Raw genomic sequence first — 25,719 nt, forward strand, 5'->3', positions numbered from 1 at the left:
CTAGAGGGTATTAAGCTAAGTGAAATAAACCAGGAAGAGAAGGACCAATACCATATGATTTCACTTACTTATGGAATATAAAAACAAAATGAACAAAACAGCAGTAGACTAATAGACACTGAGAAATGACTGGTGGTTGCCATGGGGGAGGGGTTGGGATGTATGGGTGAAGGGGATAAAGAGGCACATAATCTCAGTCATAATATAAGTGGGTCACAGGGATGGGAGTACAGCATGGAGAATATAGTTAATGGCTCTGTAACATCTTTGTATGTTGACAGATAGTAACTGCACTAGTGGGGTGAAGATTTAATAATGTGCATAACTGTTGAATCACTGTGTTGTATAACTGAAACCAATATAATAGTGTATATCAACTATACTTCTATAAATAAATAAATAAATAAATGCCTCATTATGTTTGAAATCCAAAAAAAAAGGAAGAAGTAATACTCAATTACTCTTAGCTACATGGAACATTGATGAATCCCATAAAAAGAGAAAACAGGGACAAAATGGAATAAAATATCTGTCACAAGATAAAGAGAACAGGATAGAAGATGTGACAGTGCCAATACTTTGGCGGAAAAATAAACTAAGGCCCTTTCAGGTCAGTGTGAAAGCTGACAAAGGAAAAGAAGAGCAAAGGTTGGAGAGGCAGACAGGAGGGACAAAGGTATTGGGTTCATTATCCTCTATTAAAGGGGGACAGGAAAGAAAGAGAGAAGCCCAAGAAGAGGAAGAATCAGAGTGATGAAAGGAGAACTGAATGATTTTAGAAAACAGTAGTAGAATGGATAAGTAAATCCAAGTCCCATTTCTTAAAATGACCAGTATAATATGCTGTTTCATAAATTAAGGGGAAAATACATACACATCATTTTCTACAATTCTACATAGACCTTTCTTTGTAGAAACTTAAATATATGAACAAGACATTAAAAATAATAATGGGTTATAATGACAACTCTTTTCTTTGTGTGACCCTCTTAATTTCTCTCAGGGTTGCAAAATCTAATAATATGGTTACTTCATGGATTTTTTTGGTGAATATTAATTGGGATATAGCAAACATATTTATAGTGGCACAATATAGTTTTCCACAATTATTGTTATTAAAATTTTTGAAAAATCTGGAGAGAATAGATGGTTTACTAGCAACATAAAGCTGACTGAAGTAGTTGAAAACCTAAATTTACAACCATATAAACCATATAATTGAAACCATTATCAAAAAATTACTTACAAAAATGGCATTGGACACCATGGTAATTTTTAAATTTGTCCACAATTCTTTGATACTTGTCCCTTCAAGAGGTGGAACTTAATTCCCCTCCCACTGAGTCTGGGCTAGTCTTAGTAACTTGTTTCTAACAGATTATGGCAGAAATGACAGTGTATGACTTAGAGCCTAGTTAATAAAAGGCATTTCTGATTTCTTCTCGCTCTCTCTCTAGTTTCACTTGTTCTAGGGAAAGTAAACTTTCTCATCATGGAGAACACCTAAGCAGCCCTATGCAAGACACACAATGAGAAATTGAGGCCTTCTTATGACAACTGTGTGAGTGCGCCAGGTCCAGGCCTGGCCAAGTGTCCAAACACTGCAGCCTTAGCCAGTAGCTTGTCTGCAACCTTACAAGAGACCAAGAGCCTGGCTGGACTAGTCAGCTAAATTGATGCTCTTGGACTTGGAACCCTCAAAAACTGTATGAAATAATAAAAGTAATTGTATGAAATAATTGTAAGTTTTGGGGTAATTTGTTACACAGCAGTGGTGACTAATACAGCAAAGGCTGCTTTTAGAGGTGGGTACTTTGTATTTTTAGCTTGCAGTGTACGTTCCTTGAGCAACGACCTGTGTCCAGGTCAGCCCCTGGGTTCGAGAACTGACTCTACTCCTCCAAATCCTTGTGTTCAGTCTCCTCAAAGAAAACTCTGGGTTTAAAAGATATAGTCCCACCTCGCTCTGAATTTCTTGGATTTTATGACTTAAAAATGTCAACTGCAATTATATACTATGATAAACAAACACAGATGTGTGGTTAAAAGAGTAGCTAAGATTTAATCAAGAAAAGTGACACTACAATTGCAGCTTTATCAGAGAAAACGTTTTACATGAAAAATTTTCTAGGGAAAATATGATTCATGTCTTATTTAGCTTTATTTTCCTCTGGGCCCTTGTACCTAGCATATAGGAGATACCTACCACTAAGGGTGCCAAATGATCATTTGTGACCCCTGCTAGAATGCATACTGGTTGGGGAGTATGCTTCATAACTAGGGGTTCACAGGCAATAATTCTCTCTGGGCCTTGAGAGTACAGTGTGTTCTTCTTGCCACGATGTGGGAGCCCCACTCTCATTAGCATTTAAAAGAGAACACTTATTAGCTTAACTACTAAATGTCCTTTATACAATATAATGAGTTTCACTGAAAAGAATCACCAGCTTAGCTAAGAAGAAATTTAAACACTTTGCCATCATTTATAAATTCAACCCTTCTAGGATGGTATTTTTTAAAGGTACTTTGCATGAAGGGAAGAAGAAAAGTGGTAGAAATCTTGACAAAAGAAATGTAATTAGAGTTTTTTTCCCCAAAAAAGCAATTCCGTGCTTTATGAAGATATCTTTGATCTTACTTCTCAGAAGCCAGGGAGGCAGGGACATTGTTGCCCACGACGTTCTCTCTCTCTCCACTGTGCCTTGGAACAGACAACTGGGGTGGAACGTGCCTGCCTTTGTTAGAAGGGATGGAAAAAATTGCACAGGACCATAATCAAAAACCACTGTAATGCAAATCAATAAGGCAGAGGTACACTGCAGGAAACTCACACCAGTAATGGAATTGTACCTGATCTTTCTTTCAATATCTCAGGATTACCCTAGACATTTGCTTTATGCATCCAACTCATTATATTTAAATTAATGCATCATATGAGAATTAAATAAAATCACTAATTAGCATATATTGTTTCCCTATTTTTTATCTTGGAATGTTAATGGTTATAATTCATTCAGTCATCCATTTATTTATTAATTCAGCAAGGATTTAATGAACTCCTCAGTTCCAGGCAAAACCAAATAGTAAATTTCCATAAACTTCTCTTATAGATCACAACATCCTAAGAGGTTAGAGAGGACGAAAATATGTCTAGAGCGGTAGAAGATTAAGATAAATTTAGATGTTATATATGTAAGTAGTTTATCAAAAGGGAGTGTGGTAAGCAGGGAGATTGATATCACAGATTGATGTCATTTCCTCCTTGATGCTACCTTCATTACCTTAGTAAGGCACAAATCTGATTATTATCATCATCCCTATGCCTAAAAGCCTTAAGCAGTTATTAGCCTCGTAGGTATAGTTCTCCTAAACGTCCTATCACAGTGAGACTCTAAAAGGTCCGACTAAATTGACCTCTGGATGTGAACTCGCACTCTCTCCCACACCTTCCCCTTTCCTGTTCCCCAACCTACACCAGTGGCCCAGAGACACTCTTATTTCCCAATGCAACCCAGCCCCCATCACAGGGCTGCTTCCTCTCTGGGACTTGCTGAGCTCTTTCTTAGTTTGATGCTTTTGCCTACTCTTCTCTTTGCTTTCATCCCCCGTGACATCTGCATGATAATCCCCTAATTATCCTTACACCCAGCTCCAAAACACAGAAGCCACAATCAGCTTCCCCCAACACCTGGCATGCAGGAGGCAAACCAGTCCTCTGGTTCTCATGTCACACTGCACATCCCTTGTGTTAACATTTGCCATATGGGATTGCTATTTGTGCATGTGCGTGTGCATGTGTGTGTCCCCTGCTATATTAGGAGTTCCTAAGGGCAAGAACCATGTCCTATTTGCCTCTGTCTCCCTGGCTTCCAGGGTGGCCCCATATGGCCACACGGAACTCAGTCCAAACTCAGTCCATGCCTGAACTGAGAAGCTGGAAAGCCCTTCAGTCAGACCTTGAAGCTGAGTGATAGCAATATAAGTAAGCTCTGTTCTCTCCACCCCAAGGATGCAGGCAGTCTTAGCAAAATCCATTGCAACCACTCACTTAGGAGCAGAGAATTTTTTTCCAGCGCTCAGTGAAACTCTTCACCCTAGTATGAACCAGGGACTTTGGTTTTTGATCACTTCATCCCTGGATTTGATCTGACAGCTTATGAAAATGGTCTATGCAATGATTTGTCCTGAGAATCAATGGCAAATCCCTCCCCTCTCCCCATGCCCTGAAAATGATCCCTGCCCAATTCTACTCTGGAAGAAGGAGCCAGATGTATATCTCATGCTCTATGTCAAGTCAAAGAAAATTGGGTTTAGAGTATAATCCTTAAAACCCAGTCATGTAGTCCAATCATTTATTTTACAAATAAGAAAACTGAAGCTCACAGGTGTTAATTATCCAAGGCCCCACCACTTGTTGCAGAGATGAGAGGCAAGTCCAGTTTTCTGGATGCTCTGTCAACTGTTCTTCCCACATATCAGTTGGCCTCTCCTGATCTTTTGCTTGCATTTTCTTACAAAGTCATGCTCAGGGTATTCAATCTGGCTCCTATAGTCTTTTTTTTTTTTTTTAATTTGGATTTGCATTGTTGCTTTTCCATTCAATGGTGATAAATACTCAAAATATCATCTGGGGGAATGGAAATAAAATAAGCATCTGGAAACAATGTACTGTAATGAAGATGTCATTGTTTGCCCATAAATACTAAACAAAGAATCTGGCTTTTCAAAAATAAATGTATAAAAATATCTATGTTCATTCCAACCTGTGTTTTAGTAAAGAAAAAAAAATTAAAATGCACTGAAATTGGTAGATTTTCAAAGACGGTAGAACTAAATATAATATAAATGACTAATCATCTGATTTTTCTGAAAGCATAATATAGCCAAACAATCATTCATTCATCTGTCCCCCGAGTCAAGGTTTACTAAATAAATGATGCAGGACCCACAGTTGTTATTATCCTATCTATTAATCAAAGAATATTTAGTAAGAGGCAAAATAGTTTGAACTACAAACTTAGAAGATCTAAGTTCAAAATTTGCCGCTGCCACTTACAAGCCGTGGCAAGCCCTCTAACCCATGGCCTTCTCTTTTCTGTATCATTCCCACAAGCACACAACAGTTCTGCTATTTCTCCCACCTTAAAAATGAAAAGATTCTTTTTCTGGCTTCACTTCTACCTTCAGCTATCATCTCATTTCTCTGCTTCCCATTCACAGCCAAACTCTTTTGAAACACTTGTCTATACAAGCAGTTTCCAACTTTTTTCCTTCTATTCTTTCTTAGGCCCATTATACTTAGGCTTTTGTCCTGCCACTCCACCAATATGGTCCTTATAAATGTCATCACTGGCGTTTATGCTCTTTGTCTTGATCTTTCAGCAGTATTTGGCACAATCCATCATCTTCCTTCTTGAGACACTCTCTTCATTCGACCTCCGGGACACCACTCTCGCTTGGTCTTTCTTCTCCCTCCTGGCTACTACCTCTCAGTCTCTTTGGCTGGTTCCTGGCCTCTTACCAAGTGGAGCGCTTCAAGGCTTATTTTTTTGGACCCCTCCTCCATTACTGCTTCATTCATTCTCATGTTTCAGTACCATCTCATGTTGATAACTTCCAAAATTATACTCCTAGCTTAGACCTCTCTTCTAAATTCCAGAATTCTATGTCCAACTGGCTATTCAACAGTTCCATTTAGTGACTACACATCCCAAATGTAACAAGCCAACACTTGGTTCCCAGTTGTCCCCCAAACCTGTCATCTTGCAGATTTACCTAGTTGTTAAATGGTGCCCCCATTCAAAGAAAATTAAATCATATTAATTCATGCCTGTATTTAAAAAAACCTTCAGTGTTTTCCCACCTTGTTTGGGCTTTCCATGACCTGTCCCTTGTCACTGCTCTGATGCTATCTCTTCCACTCTCCTCTGGTCCACTTCACCTCACTACAGTGGTCAGCCTCCTCCAGGTAGCCTTTGTATCTGTTACTCCGAATTTCTGGACAGCTCTTTCCCAAATGTCCACATAGCTCCCTCTTTTACTTCTTCCAAGTATCATTTTCTTATTGAGGCCTCCCCTAAATACCCTATGTTAAATTACAACCCTGTCTTCCCATCCACACACTCCTAGTTCCCTTCCCTGCTTTATTGTTGGCCTATGACTTACCATAAACACACTACATATTCAGCTTATTTATTTTGATTACTATAAAGCTCCTCTACTACAAATTCATTTTGGTATGCTTTCGTATCCCAGCACCTTGAACAGTGGCCAGCACAAAATAGGCTCCCCCAAAATAACAGATGAATGAATGAAGGTAACCAGTGATAATAAAAAGAGTTGTCTCTTGGGTAGAAAAGTAGGTAGAACATACATGAGATAAGTACTTTGTATATGTTAATGCATAACAAGTTAATTATTTAAATTAATACTGTCCATATTGGAAGTGATTTTTAGGTGGGAACTACAGGAAAGGAAGGAGAAATTCTAGCTAAAAAGGTGATATGGAAGTACATGTTTTTTGCAAGTCAGCCTCAGACAAGGTAAAGACGGCTGATGGAAACACCCTGGAGGTCAGCCCAGATTACCACCTCCCTGGCCAGGGATGAGGGGTGAGGCCATGAGGGAGGAAGGGGCCAGGGGGCGGGCTGGGAGTCGTGTGAGTGAGCTCATGGTACTGTGTGCAGTCTTAGGGATGGTCCATGTAGCCTCCAGGCTCACAGACTGCTGTGTGCTGATGTCCATTTTGAGCATCTCTAACAGTTCTTCATTTCTAGGGCAAGAGTCAGGGCTTATAGTACTTGTCTAACTCTAGGGCTAGATGTGCACACTGTAAAGCAAGTGAACCACAGTGAATCCAGGGAAAGGGATTGCTGCATATGTTCATATACTCATTAATGGAACACTTTGCCATCAAAACATAAATCTCATGGTGGGTAATGGCACTGGAGTGCCTATATTATGCTGTTTTGTGCCTAACACATAGTGATGTTACACATTTTTTAGTAGTTGGGAGTGAAAATCAATTCATCTACATCTGGACAGTCATTATTAGTTACAAAACATATTTAAAGTTAAAATGCAGTTTTAAAAAGGCAGTCTAATTCTGGAAGCTACAAAAGTTATATAATTCTCAAAAGTCTTTGTGTCCAGATGTAGCTATCTGATTAGCTGGTATAGGCAAAATCCATGAACAAAATTCCTTTGTAAATCACATCACATTTGGATTTTATAACACAAAGTTGATTTTACTAGACTTCACTAATTGACTTTCTTTACTCCCATTAAACAGTCCTAGAGACAGAGGCACAGAGGCTGTGTAACTTCTCCTTCCCCCTTTGACAGTGAACACAGTGTGGGGAGGGGCAGAGGAAGATACTGTGATATGTATCCTGTGCTGTCATATAAAAACTTGCCAAACCTTCCCCTGTTTCGGAGAGGAAATAGTGGCATCCTCTCTGATACCTGCCTCAGCTTTTCTTCACAGTTTGTAATTGGTTTCCTGCATGGAATTCAAGCTTTGCTTGCTTACCCAGGCACAGATGTGGCCAAGGACCCTGACCTATGCAGTTAATTAAAGGGCTCAATCTCATTTCTTTCCAAGTGGTGACCTCAGGCTCTATATACTAGATATGTGTATGTATAAATATGTATATATGCATATAAATATATATGTATGGTATATATGCATATATTATGAGATAAAAAAAATTAGTAGAAAATGATACATCCTCAAAAGAAGTGAGGAAAGATATGAGAAGGGGAGGGAATTAGCATTCATTAAGCTCCTACTATGAACCAGGCACCCAGGAAAGAAGAGAAAGGGGAGAACAAAGATGGAGAGACATAATTATCTGGAAGTTATAGAATGAACTTATAAAGATCTTTCTTAACATGGAGTGCTGTAAAGATGGATGCTGGCAGTCCATCTGGGAGCGCCTGTCAAGCCATTCAGAGGGGAACAGAAGGCTGTGGGCACTGATTTGGGCTTTGTCTCCCCTAGGTGCTAGGCTGCTGTCTCGCCATAAGGTGAGTTATATTTGAAGTTTTGCTGAGCAGTCTAGATAGCATGACTTAAAAGTGCAAGTCCCTAAACAGAGTTCAGCTTCCCAGAATACAAATGCTCAGAGAACCAGACAAGGTCAGAAAAACCAGCCCAAGACATTTCCCTTTAAACCCTAGAGAATGGTAGTAGTCTCCATAATTAAAAGGATCCTAAAGACTATATTGGAGGTTTCTAAGGATTGTTGTTGATGTTTTTTGCTCACATTTTAAAATCGGGGGATTGTTAAAATTTCTATATTTGCATCTTTGTGACTTTTCTGATGAGCAGAAGGAGTGATGACCTTTCAGGGTCCCTGGGTAGGTGGGAGGTAAGGTCGGGTGCAGCTGAACTTTGGGCATGACAAAGCAAGAGAGAAGAAAATAATAACCATTTTAGAGTGCTTTAAGGTAGGTCGTCAAAAACTCCTTTTTAGGAACTTCTAGTCAATTATAGGTTTTGCTTAGATGTTTCTTTGGCTTTCTCTATACCCATTGCCCCAATGTCACATCAGATACCCTCAGTATCATCAGACTTATTACAGAAGACTTTCTACCTTCATCTGCATTTGGGAGTAGATTTCAACCATTTGGCCCAATTTTCCATCATTCTCTATAGCCATGCTTCTTGCCATGTAACTCTGCAGTGTTCTCCCACTGTGGCCTGGGGACCTGCTTGGCTTCTTGACCTTGGGATTGGTCATGTGATTTTCTTTGGCCAATAAAATGCTTAGGAAATGTAATGCAAGCAGAGACTTGAAAGGGACTTGCACATTGGGATTTGCTCTTCTGCCAGGAGAAGAATAACAGATGCATGGCACTGGCTAAGATGCTCCAAACAAGCCTACCCTAGAATATGGCCCCAGCAAACCCAAAGACATGTGAATCAGTCCAACTGAAACAAGCAGAGCCACTCAGCTCAACCCACCTCAAAAGAATTAAACCCTGCAGATGTGTAAAAAACAAATGTTACTGTTGGATGCCCTAGAGTTGTGTGGTTATTTGTTGCACAGCAAAAGCTAACTGATAAAATGCCATTTGATCCATGCTCCTCTTGTCTTCCAGAGTGATATTTCCAAAACGGAACACCAATTATCCTAAAATTACTCTGCCAGACACTTCAATAATATCCTGTTACTGGTTGCATGGTCTCTCCCCAAAATTCATATATTGAAGTCCTAACCCCCAATACCTCAGAATGTGATCTTATTTGGAAATAGAATAATTGAAAATGTAATTAGTTGAGTAAAGATGAGCCCATACCAGAGTAGAGTAGGCCCCTAATCTAACATGACTGGTGTCCTATAAAAAGGGGGAATTTGGAGACAGACACACTCACAGGGAGAATACCATTTGAACATGAATGCAGAGATCAAGATGTCTCTACAAGTCAAAGGACATCAAAGATTTCCAGAAAACCATCAGAAGCAAAGAGAGAGGAGTAGAACAGATTCTTCCTCACAGCCACAGAAGGAGATGGTCATGCTGACACCTTGATCTCAGGCTTCCAGCCTCCAGAACTGTGAGATGACACACTTCTGTTATTTGAGCCACTCCCCGTTACCTTTAGGATAAAGTATGAACTCCTTCACAAGGCATGGAAGTCCTTTCATAAACTGGTCTCTGCTCTGTCAATGGCTTCATCCTTCATGGTGTCCTACTAGCTTTACACACAGAACTATTTACAGGGCTCCAAGCAAATCCTCCAGAGCTTTGGTCCATGCCACAACTGGCCTCCAGTGCCCTTTCCATGTCCCAGTAGATCCCACATGATCACCTAATTAGCTTCTATTTGCATTTCAAGTTCCAGATTGGTCCTGATGACTGGAAACTTTCTCCTCACCTTCCCAATCCTAACAATGGAGGGTGCTCTATTGAATCCTTCCCCTAAACACACTATGCAGATATTTCTATCACAGCACTTTTCACACTGTGGATAATTAATCATTCATTATGCATCTTTATCCTCATCAGCAGACATGATAATGAGCCTCTTGAAGGCAGGGGTCATACACTATCAGCTCTTTTTATTCCTAGTATCTAGCATAGTGCATGGCACAGAAGGGCTGGGCAGCAATGTTTGTGAAAGGAATCTATGAGGGTTCATAAGCAAACATCCAAACAGACATATTCTTGCATATGGGAGATATATTCTGCTTGTGTGACAACTGGCAGTTGAGTTTACTTGGAAGCGAAAGCACCCAATTAAAGACCAAATGCCGCTTCCTTATTCTTCTCCATTTCCTTCTCTCTATACAGCTACCCAACCTCAATGCTTTCTAATGCTTTTAGATATAAGTGACTGTGAATTATTACTGACTGTGGGTCTTTTCTCTTCAAGAGTGACAGTCTAGGTTCCACATTTCTCAGGAAGGAGAGACTATTATAACTATATTTTTGCTTACCAAGAGAATTGTTAATGGTTATCCTAGAGGGAAAAAAAATCTATAAATATCCAACCTATAATGAAGCCTTAAACTTATTCTCTTCCTTTACTAATGAAATTCTTTCTGAATTCATTGCCAGAATTGCTACATAATCATTACACTAAGAAAATAGACAAGGCCTGTAGTGAACTTTTTCTTTTACCTGTTTAGTCCTCATTTTGGAATCCAGTGACAGATTGTTGTAAGTATAATGTGCCTGTGTGACTCCACAGAAGAGAACAGCAACTATTCCTGAAATTAAAAAAAAATACCAGTCAAAACCAATTTTCTTTCCTTTCTGAGTCAAAGGGCATGGCTATCCCAGCTAGAAGAAGATGGGTTTCGTGTCAGTAGAGTTGAAACTGCTAATAACTACCATAATAAGGAAACCACAGTGAATCTTGCTACTTGCTTAAAACACAGGTATTAAATCTAAAGAGAAATATCAAGAAGTAGATTTCTTCAGAGAATAATTAATTCCCTGGTCACAAGTTAGGAAACTTATATTTGGGAAAACACGAACAAAAGACTATGGTCCAATCTGGCTTGTCATGGCTAGTGCCAACTACTTTGATGCATTTTATACTAAATACTGGTGTATTGGCTCAGACATTTGCTTTTCACTGGGCACCCTGGGAGTCTGAAGAGGTTCCTGTCACACCATAATTTAGTATAAAAACTGTGAGTCACAAACTTAAGAAATTTACAAGGATTTTGTTGCTGGTGCCAATGTATCTATTTGCCAAGTGAGGGAGAGAGGTCCTTGTTTGCCCCTATGCATACTTGGCAAAGCTGGGTGCTGTGTTTCTGCTGCTGAATAATCTAACGAACACATCCGAGGCACACTCTCCTTGCAGGTGAGCCGGTCTGTTCTTGTGTGCTTCCTTCCTACAGAGGGCCTTCTACCTTCAGCTGCTTCTAGGCTGACTGTAGGATTACTTCTAAAACCATCTTATATCCAGATTCAAAGCTACATGAAGCCATACACACACTAGGTGCTCTCTGGGGACCAAGGAATAGCACCAATGGGACAAATGTGTTACTTGTCCCTGGGCTTTGTTATTCTCTGTGCTATTACCCCTGGACTGGGGTGGAGAAGTGGTGGAGGCTGCATTTTATTTTGAATTAAAGATTAGATTAATTATGGGAAATTGGGCATAGAGGAGAGCTTGGGGAAAAACACAAGATGTAAGTATTTCTCAACTCGGAGCAAGAGGATTGAATTGAATTTTAAGCAGCAGAATCTTTCCAACTAAAAACACTCATAAATTAAATGCTGATGATTCTTAAGAGTATAGAGATATGTGAACTGAATACTGACATTGCAAATGAATCTACAATAAGGTAATTTAAAGAACGAAGCATTTTTTTAAAAACATAGACCTGATGCTTCTATTTTTATGTTGGTTATTTTCAGATTGGCTTTGGATAAAATATTGCATATTTTAACTAAGGCATATTTACCTAGTACAAGTGCACAGACATTTACATTACTTATTTTCCATTAATATTATGCTTCAAAATTTTTAGGTAAAAGAATAAAAGCCACTTGGAAAATTTGGCAATAAATAAATATGCAGTAAGCATTTCTATGGATTTGGGGTAACTTCAGTTTCTTAGCCTCTTTTCAGAAATTCTAAGGAAAAAAAATGCTTATAAAACATTGTATTTCACTCTTCACAGAATTTCTATTAAAAAACAACCAGTACCAGGGAGACACTTAGGGTACTGAAGCACTTCAAGAACATCAGAGCCCTGGGAGGATCGCCATACCATTGTTTCGTATTGAAGTAGAGCAGGGGGATGGGATGAGCACCACGATTAACTTTTCCTGCCTATAATGAAAAATGCTGAGATATATATAACAGCATAGTAAGAACAGGAGGGAACCCATCTCAAGATGGAGATTCCATTTTAAAAACCAAGGAGTTAGGAGGTAAGATTCCTAGCATATTATATGGTTATCAGCCAACAACCACCCTATCTTAGGGCACAGCAAGCAGTCCTCTATGAGATGTCCCCACTGCTTGAGGGTAACCACTCTCTTGGTGAAGAACAGGATCAATAAATTCCTTGTGTTAAGTTTATCTTACAGAATTATCTAGAGGACTGACTGTGGATGGTGACATAATGTCTTTCACCAGAGAAAGATATGAGACCACAGGTCAAGGTTACACACACACACACACACCCTAACCCTTTGCCCCATTCTTGAAAGCCTTAAAAGACAGAATCCCGTGCCCTTAAGTGTGCCTTCTCTCTGAGGCTGCCCACTGGGTGTGTGCTTTCTAAATAAAGCCTCACTGCTCAACTTACTGCGTTTTCTCTGTGCTCTTCCAATGGTAAGTGTCTTTGTTATTTTGCTATTTCATTCTATTTTCTAGACTTAAACACAAGTCTTCTTTCTGTCCTACTCCAGATAAGTAGGGAGGGGCTGCTGAGATCTCTGATTTGGGTTTGCAAGTTCCCATCGCCTGGATGACCCAACAGGAGTGCAGTTGTACGATCATGCTCTTTAGCAGCCTGCTGGAAAAATCTCCTTTTTTTGCTTTGAGAAGTTCTCAGAACATAATCTCACTGCATCCTGGGCTCTGTGGCTCCCCCAAATCCTGGGGTGGTAGGGGCCAGTCCCCATGCCGTGCAGATCCAAGTGGACATGGGACGCCAGGTGACCATGGCTTCAGGAGTTGGCAAGGGCATCTGACCTAGGCCGGGAACTTTCCCTCTTTCCCTCTGCACTCTCCTGTTCTCTGCTGCCTGCAAGGCAGCTGCCATTCCCTGCTGCTCTCGCTCTAATAAATTTCTTCTTTACCTACACTCTTCTGACCTGCTAGAAAACTCTTTCTCACCCAGAGTCAAGAACCTTCCCCCGTCCAGGCTGAGGTTTCTCCTAGTGCTTCACCTAGTGCACAGGGTGAGACCTCCCCAGACGCAGCTGCCTGGCATCAATATCAAATAATTTCTTTATTTAAAAATGTAATTTATCTATCTCTGCTGAGAAGTAGTCTGTGGGAGATTTTTCTGAGTGAGGTTTAGCTGACCCTCCCATTCACGTGGAAAGTTTTTGACTTGTATACTGGTATGTAGAGAAGTCATGAATAAAAAGGGTAGGAGTGTGTGTGGGTAGGGCATAAATGCAGTCCAAGAACAGGAAGAGGTAATAAAGTGATAAAAGGATAGGCAAGGGACCAAGACTGGCTGAATGCCTGCCATGGGCCAAGAATGCACTAGTTACATTTACATCATCTTATTTGTTGCATAGATTTAGTATCTCACAACAGGCTAAGAGTGATTAACCAGCATTTCCCATCGTCTTCCCCTTCTCAGTAATTGCGCCTCCATTCTTCAGCTGCTCAGGCCAAAACTTTGGGATTACTCTTTACTTCTGTCTCAGTATTTGAGCAATTCTGTTGTCTTGTCCTTCCAAACTCACCTTGAACCCAACCATTTCTGAACACCTCTACCCCTAACACCCTTTCCCAAACCACCATCATTTTTTTCCTGGATGACAAGAAAAGATTCCTAATTGGCTCTCCAGTCTTCCTGGTTGACCCCCAAAATCTATCTCCCACTCAGCAATAGTGATTCTTTTAAGACAATTCAGATCATGTCAGTCCTCTGCTCTGAACTCCATGATGGGTCCCCATGGCTAAAAGGCCCTGCAGCATCCAGTCCTTCTCCCTTTTCTCCTTCCCCCGGGTCTCTGACCTCATCTCCCACCATATTCGCACTAGCTGTACATTAGCCTGGTAAGCATATCTCACTGTAGCACCTTGTATTCAGGGTTCCCACTATTTGGAAATTTCTTCTGCAGATATCCACAAGGCTCCCTCCTTCCGTTTGGATGTTACATCATCAGCCTTCTCTGTGCACTCTATAAAAATGGTGCCTACTATCATTTTCTACTTGCCTTTCTTGCTTTATTCTTCTTCATATTATTTCCTGTCACCCAACATTTCATATATTTATATGTTTTTTTATATTTATTTTCTGCCTTCCTGTATGGCAGTGGAAAGCTCACTGAGTGCAAAGCAATTCATTGGTCCCTAACTCTTAGAGCAACACCAGACACATGGTAGGCACTTGAGTATTTGTTGAATAAATAAGTGAACATTCCTATCCCCATGTAACAACTGTGAAACCAAAATAAATTATTCAAGGTCACCTTGAAAGTGGCAGAGCTGAGATTCAAAATTCCACAAACTCCCTGTGCTTTTCATAGATTTCTATTAGACAGTCTATGAATGTTTTAAGGTAATCTTAAACCATCTAAAAATATAATTTCTGAAGTTCCAGGGAAATAGAGATATGATGATGAAGATGATATATCTGAGCTGGCTGGAATCTTGTTTGAGGATATGTCCCCTAACGGCTCCTTTTGTTTTTGTGTTCTTGCCTCCATTAGAACACTAACAGGCAATGTTTACTGCTAACCCTTTTTGATCTGTGTACACATGTCACACAAGCAATAAGGAAGAGTGTGACTATGTGACCAGTGTTGTAATTAAAACAACTAAGTTGATCTGACCCTTAGTCTTAGCCTACATAATTATAATTCTATAAACTTGGTAATTAATTAACCATACAAATTACTGTAATTAGTATGACTTTTATAAGCCAAAACGTATTTTGAAACCATCTCATCTAAATACATCTATTATATATATAATTCTCTACCATCTAAACAGATTCAGAGTTGAGTTTTCTACCTTATGGAAGTACATTTTAATTGTCATTGTATTTTCACATGCCTCTGTTTGCTAGTAGTAGTTGTACCACTGTGATGAGGGGCCCTTGATAACTCTCTTACATGCCTGGATCTCAGATTCTCAGGTAGAAGAAGGATGGGGGGTACCAAGTGTTCTTTGTGCCAATCATTAAACCAGGGTCTCAGCTCCAAACCCACTGTCCTGTGCTCCCTCTGGATTCTGGGGCTGGAGCTTGGCAGATCCCACCTTCCTTTGTCAGAGCCTTTGAGCTCTGCCAATATGGACCCCCAGAAGGAGGCCGGGTGCGGGAGTGGAGGGGAGGCCGTGCTCCTTCCTGTTTGCCTGCTGGTCCTGTCAGCTTCATCTCAGCGATGATTTTTCACCAGAGCTTTCTTTGGCTTGTTTCCAGCCTTGTTTGCTATTCTTGCTTTTTTCTTGTACTTCCAGACTATGGGACCCCCTCAGGGAAAGCAGCAGCACCGGGCAGTGTCCTAGGAGGTTCGGGTCCCAACTCTGCAGTTCCCTAGTAGGCGCCTCTAGATTCCCTTCCCTCTGCTCCTCCAGTCCTAAGTCCCACTGGCCTCCTGTACTTACTACCCCTGTGCGGCCTCAGGGCGCACTGTTTACTCTCTCAGCTCTCTACCACTGTGAGTACCCAATTTCCTGCATTAAACTCTGTCAATAGCCCTGGTACCCCTTCTTGACTGAATCCTGGTCAGGGCTTTCTGTGGGTCCCTTCTCATTCTAAATTTTGATGCTTTTCTGAAACTACTGACGGTTTGTCATCTGGAAATCAGATTCACCCTCTATCCTCTTGTTATGACTGTAACAGTGGGAGATGCCAGTGTAGCCCGAGATGCTGTACCAGGTCCCAGAGGACTGAATCACGTCATTCCAATCCTCCCAGTGCTTGGGATCAGCATTTTTAAAAAGCCATGTGAGTTTGCACCACTAGATTGGAGCAAGTGGCTTGGGGATAGAAGTTAGGCCCAGAACCACTAACGAGGCATGGCCCAGACTTGGACATATGTAATTTCCCATCACATGATCTTTCATAAGTATGAACACTATCCTACAATGGAGTGGGGTGAGAAGTTCCTCATCATTTGAAATGCTTGCACTGAATGATCATCTGTCAGCTATTGTAGAAATAATTATTTTCATAAAGTAAAAGTTTGGATATCTTTCAATTATGTGGGCTTGTTATTTTCTTATATGTATGTATATATATATATATATATATATATATATATATATATATAATCCATTCACTAGGATTAACACCTCAATTTAGTGTCATTTCTTTTTTTTTTTTTTAACTCAGGACTAATACTGGTTGAGGAAATATTACTGGTTCCAAATGAAACTCTTAGAGACTTTGAATAGAAGGAGCCCAACTTCCTCAAAAAGTAAAGATAAGCTAAACTTCTAGACTTTCAAATATCCTTTCAATTTTAGACAATTCTTCTAAAGTAAAATTTTAAAACATATCATTACCATAACTTCTAATCATAAAAAATTAATTATTTTCAAGTAAGCTATCAGGTTTAATGATAAAGTCAGGAAGTCTCTTCTGTGTAGAAAAGGATGTTTCTGAATTGCTAGACCACAAACTTTCAGGTCAAAGGACATTGGACGTGGAGAATTCTGATGTCTGTCTGAGTGACAGAGGCATCTCACCTCAGAGAAATTCACTTCCATTCTTTTCTCTTACTGCTGTTTCTCATCCTCTGTCATTGTCACTCCCAGGCTGTGCTTAATTTACAGTGTAAAAGCTGTCATCCCCGTACATCACAAGCTACTTGACCCCACCTGGCAGCTGAACTGTGGCCCAAGAATCTGTATTAGGCAAGAGAGACTTCAGAACTATACCTGATGCCTCTGGCATGTTAATGAACATCCAGATCACCTGGGAATCTTGTTAAAATGCAGATTTTGCTTCATTAGGTTTGGAGTGGAGCTCAAGATTCTGCCTCTTATACTACTATGGTTATCAATGCTACCTACCCTAGCACCCACTTCGAGAAGAAAAATCTCTGACCAACACTTTGGTATTAAGCATCAGTTCACCTTTGCTATGGTTGGGCCTTGACCTCGTGGGGGCCTCCAAAGAGACTTTTGCCTTACTTTTGCCCCTTTAGCATTACTGGATGATGAGAAGATAGCTCCAAAGGAGCAACATATTTTTTTATTACTTTTTTTCTTGACTTATAAATAGCTTTTGCTAACTATATTATATTTTTGTACTTTATACTCCATTTTTCTTTCTGTGACTTGCCAGAATGTTCATGATTTTATGAAGTAATTTTAGTTTCATGGAGGAATTATCTATCAAGGACATTTGAAGAGTGCAAATTTTTTTTCTTTATTTTAAAATTATTTATTTTTAATTTCTGCAGTATTAGACTGTGAAAGAAATTACTTTTATGGAATAAAATTGATGATATATTTTACTATCAAACAGTGCAGTAAATTCTTTGCTCCTCCAGAAATGGAAACCAAGCAAACCACATCCTTTGATCACAATGTTATATAATTGGAAATTAACAAAAAGAAGAGCTATGTAAATGCATCCATTAGGGATTTTTAGCTGTGTTCTTCTAAGTAAAAGTTGAAGATGAAATCAAATTTGAAATTTTAGCTTCTGTAGAAATAAGTAACACTAAGCGTATAGTACTTTCCTTCTCAGAACCAATGAGATAAAACTAAAGTACTATTCAGAGGAGAGTTTATAGCCTTATATGCATTTTACTAGGAAAGAAACAGAGAATAAATGAACTGTTTATCTCAAGAAGCTACATATAAGACATAAAAATGTATCAAAGAAAGTAGAAGAAAATGTACCCAAAGTAGTAGAACTAAAGAAAAATGAAAATAAAATAGCCGAAGAGAACATACAAAATATAGATTTCATCAGTAAAATGAAAAGTTGTAAAATAACAGTATGGTCCATGCCCCCCAAGCTCTGGGCATCCTCAGGCCTCTGTCCTTTCCAGGCCACCGTTCTCGGGCCGTGCTGTCTGTAGGAAGAAATGGGCGATGCTGGCCCAAGGCTTCACCCACCCAAGACTCATTTTTCTCATTTGGGTAGCACCTCCATGTCTTACAGATCTGTTCTCATGGATATAATATGATGGATATTAAAATACCTTAAACTCAATACTAATAAGTAAACATAAGGTTTTACTATGATTCCTAGAAGCAGATGAAAGGAGGAAGGGATGAAAAGAAGGGACAACTCAGAGAGGCTCACCCCAGGGACAAACATGACAGCATTTCCCATTTAACAAGTTTCTGGGGAAAGAATGCAAGGCATCTAGTATGTGTCTCACTTTTGATCATTATTTGCTGCCTTCTCTTCCATATTAACTCCCACATCAAGGAAAAGCTGGTAAAAATGTGCTCCTTACTCCAGTAATCTGAACTTGGACAATTCTCAGTAACATTACAGTTAAGGAACCAGATTTTTATGTTAGCTTGGGTATCTGTCATTCATCCACTCAATGCTACTCATGTATTATTTATTTTCTGAGGTCATTCAATGAGCAAAGCATGGGTTATGGCCATGGGGAACACATGGATGAATAAACTGGGACCCAGATTTCAAGCAGTTTTATATCTCCTATCAGAGACAAACTTGTACACAAAGACGTCTAATAGTAGATATGCTGTAGTAGGTGGTAAGAAAATAGGAACCTGGAAAGGGAGTGCTGTCCTTTGGACTGGGGTGCATAGGACAGAGATGAGGAAAGTTTTCCTAAAGGATGCATTTGGGTCTTAAGAGATAAGGAGAGTTTGGGATGCAGGGTTGGAGTTAGGGGTTAGGAATTCAATATGAGCGAAGGGAGAGAGGTAGGAGACTGTGGGACATGTATGAGAAACGTGGTTTACCAGCACACTTTGGGTTTGAATCCATTAAAAATTAGGGAACAAACACAAACTGAATTTGGTTAACTGCATTTTTTTTCTAAATACAAAACTTCACAGAAGAAGAGTGCAACTAATACAGTCTATGCTTAGTCAATTATTATAAGTACAAAGCATTTATCTTATAATTTTTATTAGTTCTAGTATTCACAAAAATCAGAAATATGAAATACCTAGTTTGTCTATCCTCTGATGGTAAACAGGACTTCATTTTCTATCCCAGCACATTAAAAACTTATTATTATGTTTCCATCCATGCTGGAAAAATAAGCAGTTTTGGATTCAAATTATATTTATGTGGTCCTGTGCCTATGACAAATGGAGTCAAACACATACATCCATAACCACAGGCTGCAGAGCATGCTCAAGAATATCTGAGACCTGAAGTAAATAAAGATATCTAAAAGAAATCAAGAAGTAGCCTAAAGGAAATAGTAGTAAGAGCTCTGAATCACATGTGTGTACAAGATTACCCTTCAGTGTGTGCAGAGTGAGATTTCAGTGGTAGGCAAGATCCCCAAAGGGATGGCTTGCAGGGACTCATTTATGCAATTTTGAATAAGAATTAGAACCAACAATTTATGACACTAGCAAAAAAAGCTGTTTGAGAAGTCACAAAGAGGTACATAGTTAAATTCGAACTGACAAGCAAAGACATTTAGGAAACAGCATGAGAAGGAATTTTTGAGGAAAAGTAATGATTCTGCTGGCAAGTAAGTTCTTTCCAGAGAGGTCAGTTTTCAGAGGACAATAAACAGAGTTTGGTTAACAGAATACCATTTACATTGTTCTCCTTGATTCCCACTTCTGGACCCTCTCAGAGAACATTAGTACTACTAAATACTGTATTTGTAAATGTGTATGCATATGCATATGTACAAACCTATGCTGACATGATCAAAGTTCAATGGGTGGTTATAAATTTAAAAAGAAAAGAAATGCACCGCACTGGGCATCAGGAGACCTGGGATCTATTTGTTCATAGTTCATTCACTTAACTAATTGGATGACTTGTACTATTTAAATTCATTGCATAGTCCATTGTTTTCCTCTCAAATAATTAAAGAAGATGGTCAGCATTAGTATTCTGTAACTTGGGGTACACAAGAAAGCCCACTGAAGGGTGGAAGCAAATGTAAGAACTTCGTAATTTTAATGAGAATTTTTGTGTACACTGAAGTATGTAAGTATCCTTGTGGGTAAAAAAACGATGCTTATGCACAGATAGGTATATGATACAGTTATTTTTTCTTATTTGTTGCTAATAAAGGTCAAGAAACTGACAAATACTGACTTTGAAGCACCTTCTAATCTTAATATCTGTGATCTGAATGGTTCAGCTTTTACATTTGCTTCAAGGTCTACATATATGGAGTCGAAGAATTACATAGTGTCCTACAGCTTCACAGTAACTTCCTGTCAACTAGATTACCTGGTGTCTCTCTCTTGACCTAGGTCTCCTCACAGGCTGGGTCTATAACCTCACTCTTTGTATTGCCTCCAACCCTGTAATAGTACCCTGCAAACATCAGGTGCTCAAATGCAGGTCTGTTAAAGGAATTAGTTTTTATTTCAAGAAATATTTATCTGCTTTGAAAAGAGAATGCAGGAAAAATTAATTTTTGATGCTTACATACAAATAGATGCTTATCTGGATTTATTAGTGTCAGGGTCCATTTTCTTCTAATATTTAAATTTTCCTATTCAAGACTATTGTCACTTACAGTCTCTATTACTGATAACACTATTTAGTAGTTCTTTTCTCATTAAAAGTTGATAAAGCCTTTAGATATGGAAGCTGAAAAACAAATGTCTGTCACATAGCACATGATTTTCTTTGACATTAAATGCAGACTTGAGGGGTTTCTAAGACCAGAGAATATTGCCTTTTTGGACAGGAAGTATTGATTATATTATCAACACAGAAAAAAAGTGAGAAAGAAAAAAATGTGTCTTGTTCTCAGAAGGCACACTAAGGGGTTTAAAGGTTGATGGGTTATTTTTTCATGCCACACTTCAATTTTTTTATCTAGTAGAAAGACATTGCTGACGGGTTTCCCACCACCACCACTGAATGTGGATCTGGAACTGAGAAGTCAAAGAGTTAATGAAAGGGAAAGCTGCTTCAGGGAATGTGAAAGATTCCAAGTTTCCAAAGAGTGTGATCACTGTCTAGCTCGCCATACTTGGCAGCACCACAGTTGGCAGGTTAATCATGAGTCTGTGGAATGTAAGAACATCAATACAGAAAACAGCATGACTATGCGTCCTTATTTCTGGTTTCTCCAATGCAGAGTGTAGGCTCGAATTTAAGATTTAGTTCATGTCTATGTTGTAGTGTTTATAAATTTCCACTTAAAACAAAAATCTTCATGATGCAGTTGTGAGTATTTAGGCAAATTAAGGTCTGGAGGAGAAGAAAAATCCTTTAGCACTTAGATCCCTGACATTCCACCTCAAGTGTTGGTGTTTGTCAGGCTTACCCCTTCTTTTCAGTTTTCATTTACTTGGAGTCCGCTAGCACTTTTACACCAATGTCACCTAAATCTCTACTCAGAAACCTCATCCCAGATGTCCATGTCCAATTGCCACTGTATTTCCCATGTGGAGTTTCCACACTGCAGAATCCAGATTTTTGAATGAACCACTTTTTGTATTTCACTTATATTCCCTATTGATTCAGTAGATATAGGGACCAGGGAATTATCTTTCTCCTTTACCTATGTTATATATTTGTACCATCTACCTTTTGACAATTTTCTACATGCCTGTATAGAATACGGGTTCTTAAGAACGAAGAACCTTCTCTTTTTCCTGTGCTTCCTGGCACCATGAGTAGATGTTAAATAATGACTGAAAACATTTACAGTAAAAAAAGCAGGGTTAAATTTGTCCACTAGGCAAGTCATATGTGCAAGGTTGTTTGAATATTGAAATGATGAGCTATTCAGTTCAAGAAAGTGCAGGTGTGAGTTAATGAGTTATTATGCGAGGAGCTGTACTTTACACCTGTGTTTATTGAGATGGCATCATTGCATGTTTGTCCCTGGTTCAGTGTGTTTGTTAACTAATCCCCATGAGAACTTTGGATGCTTATTACTACAGCTTAAATGCCTAATATTTTAAGCTTCCAGGTTTTATTTTTGGCTTGAAAACATGCAATGTACCTCATTTGTTGGCGGTATGTTGGTTAAACGATCCTGCCAGTACGAAAGCAAGAATAGTTTTAAGCTAAGAGATGTTGGCTAATGACATGCACTTAGAAGCTGAAACTGACCAGATTTATTTTAAGAAACAACTCAAACTAAGTTCCCTCCTGGTGATTTGTTTTATTTACTAAGATCTAGAAATATATTTCCCATTTAGTCATGCAATGCGTCAGTGGCAAGCCAAAAGGAATACATTCACCTCTAAGCAAAAAGCCTTCTTCAGAGTTTCAGACTTTTGAAAAAAATGTGTGCCTTGCTGAGACAATGGAGATGGGAGTATGAACCAACTTACTAAGATCAAAGTCTCCACATGTCCAGTAATAGCCATTTCATTTGGAAATCTTTCTTCCTTTTCTGTTGTAAAAAAAAGAAAGACATCTCCAAGTTTTTCTTTTCTTGATTACTTACTCTACAAAAGCTTTTCAAGAACTGACCTGACAAGCAGGCCCTGAGCTGCCCTGTGTAAGCTTTTCCTTATCATGACAATATAACTAGGCCCTTGTCATTTGAGAACAACAGGAGAGCATGCCTGGAGGATGGCCTTGAGATGAATTAACTGTGTGATGTTGTGCCTGATGCTTGTGTGAGCTGAGTGCTTCTTTCAGACAGGGTGGTCATTTCCTTGGTGAATGGGCCAGAGCATCACTTGTTTTTACCCTTCTGTATTAAAAAATTTTTTTTCAGAGTCTTTTACTTTCTCTAATCAGACTACAAAGCCCAACAGCAGTACTTAGTAAGCATGGCTATTTTTTCTTTTGGAGTTTTACATATTTATTTTTTTTTAGAAAGAAGTTATTCTAAGCTGAAAATAGTGGACTATACTATTTAACTTTTTATACGAGAAAGTGATGTATGCCAATGGCTTCCCTCTTCCTTTTCTGCCTCCAGTGGACATAAAATATGCCTCAGGAATCTAAAAATGGAAGCTGCCTTTATTACAGCAGTGCCTGGAAGCAGAGAAATCATTAGACATGGTGTCAATGTTGCCATTAGGACTCTTACTCTTTGGATGTTTAATGACAGTTCCTGAAAATTTGCTTCTGGCAAAAACCTGACCCCCCGAGTCTCAGCTGGGAAACAGATTATAAAAGTGAATTTTCAAACAACCTGCCCAGCTGTGCTTTTTGGTTATCTTTACAAACCAAAAAGCAGCTCCAATGACAGGATTCAATTCCATTAGAGAATATGCTATAAATAACACTGCTAAGTTATTTTCAATATTCAATTTAAAATAATGACTCAGTGACCTAATGGCTTTTAGAAAATAGCCTCTGTATTAGAAAAATTTTACCTGATCAGAAACTAGGTATTCATGTATACCAGGTACCTCACACAGAGAATACCTTGGGGTCATGTATTTACTCAAAAGCCACATTCTTCTCTTCATGTACAATACCCTTCCATTACAAAAATAATAAAATCCTTTTATCTCAGTAAAGAAAATTGATATGCCACTTAGTAGGATGGCTTATTCCAATCCCCCAGCAAGCGAGTATAAGAACCACATACCAAAGACAAGCACAGGCACTTTGTAAGCAAGGAAGACACATCCACAGACATTCTCTTCCTTCTATGCTCTTCCTGCTTGTGACGACCCCCTAAAGTCCATTTCTATGTACATACTCAGACTTTAGAAAACTTGTTGCTTATATTTGACATTCTGCCCAGTCTTCCCAAATAAAAGTTTTCTCAAAATGCACTTGTATTTTTCAATAGCAGAGAATTAGACTTCTGGGTAATAGAAATGTCAACCTTCATTTGCATGTCTAAAAGCCACTTGTTTCATAAAGCTAAGTTCTTCTATATGACTACTGAACATCTGCAGGTGCAATTTCCAAGAGACTGAGATGAGGCGGCTGCAAATGTGGCCCTTGAAGTAAAGATGATGAAAATAAATCAAATGATCATCATCAAATTAGTAACAACTGAAAGTGAAAGCAAAAGATGTAATGAGCAAGCCCCCCTCACACTGAAGTGTTCAGAATGAAGCTTAGAAGAAGCTGAATCAAAAATGATAAGGAACACTGTGCAAACTGTCTTTAAAAACTTGATTTTTTTTTTTGTCTACCAGTATGCATCTGGCACGAGATGGTCCCAAGTATCCCAGCCTCTCTTCCCTTCTGATCTGTCACAAACAAGTCACAAAGGTAGCTCCAGGGATCTGTGGCAGAAATACAGGGCTTCAATAGGGCTTTGCCATTGGAAGGAAGAGATGCTGACAGCCATACATTCTTCCATCTCCCTCCTCAATGGTCACGTCCCAGGGAAAGAGTATCTGGTTGACCTAGCATCAGATGTCCTCCCTATTCTCCTTTGTTAGGGAGATAACTTGATTACAAGATGGTAGCTGATAGAGGAGCAGTAGTTCCTAAGTAACATCAGGATGCAATTGAGAATGGGTGCTGGGCAGTTCAAACCAATGTATCCACATATTCCTTTTGACTAGGCTTGTTTCCTGAGGTGTATATGTCTATTTAACTTAATAGTTAGGGAAATGAAATAGCAGATTAATGCAATTTAATGATATAGCCTTTAGTTGATGTATGAATCTGCTCTGGCATATCCCACCCAGTGGATATATAGAATCTGTAAGAATACTATCAGGCACAGGGCACTCACTACCTTATAAAACAATCTATTATTCAGATGTTGGAAATTCTTTTCCTTTTGTTGAGCTAAAATCATTCATCCCACTGCTTTAAAAATATTAAGTGCCCAGGATGCTCTGTCCTACTGCTGGTGCAGATACAAGCCTCATGGACCTGAAAACCTAAATAACTTCTGGTCCTCAACCCTAGTTCTGCACATCAGCTCTAGTTCTATATTTCAGAACTGCAGAGAGTAAATCAAATAGCATAGTTAAGTCTAGGTGCACGTAAACAAACAAAAGCTAGTTAGAGCCATAAGAAGTTTCCATTCACCACAGTAACCCAAAAAATAGAATAGCTTAAAAAGTGCTTAACAAGAAATTCGTAGATCTGATATGAAGAAAACTATAAAAGTTTACTAAGGGCCATAAAAGATGACTTGAATAAATGGAGAGACATAACATATTCCTGGGTGGGAAGACTCAACATTGTAAAAACACCATTTTTCCTCAAATTAATCTAAAAATGTAATGCAGTACAAATCATAATTCCAAAGTTATTTCTGGCATGAAACCTAACAAGTTATTTTCAGGGCCATCTGGAATAATAAAAATGTGAGTAGAGCAAAGAAGCTCTTGAAAAAGGGATTGATCTACTAGATATTAAAATGAACCATCAAGCTGAAATGATGAGAACAGTGAAGATCAAAAGCTCAGTGGAACAATAGAAAACTCAGAACATATATACACATATATGTACCTACATGGACACTAACTTATAAATTCATAACATAAGGTTGAAAGGTGTTTAGGACAAGTGG

The 25,719-nt window shown here is 39.0% G+C and overlaps 1 protein-coding gene across 3 annotated transcripts in view; it reads right to left on the minus strand.

The window, feature by feature from the left end:
* SLC9A9 (solute carrier family 9 member A9) overlaps positions 1-25,719 on the minus strand; it is a 527,348-nt gene that overhangs the window by 251,971 nt on the left and 249,658 nt on the right. For all 3 annotated transcript variants that reach the window (XM_036904299.2, XM_057498899.1, XM_057498900.1), the window contains exon 9: positions 10,630-10,718. In XM_036904299.2, coding sequence (XP_036760194.2) covers positions 10,630-10,718 — 89 coding nt within the window. The remainder of the gene's footprint in view (positions 1-10,629; positions 10,719-25,719) is intronic.

Source organism: Manis pentadactyla, chromosome 1 (genome assembly GCF_030020395.1).
Source record: "Manis pentadactyla isolate mManPen7 chromosome 1, mManPen7.hap1, whole genome shotgun sequence".
NCBI lineage: Eukaryota > Metazoa > Chordata > Mammalia > Pholidota > Manidae > Manis > Manis pentadactyla.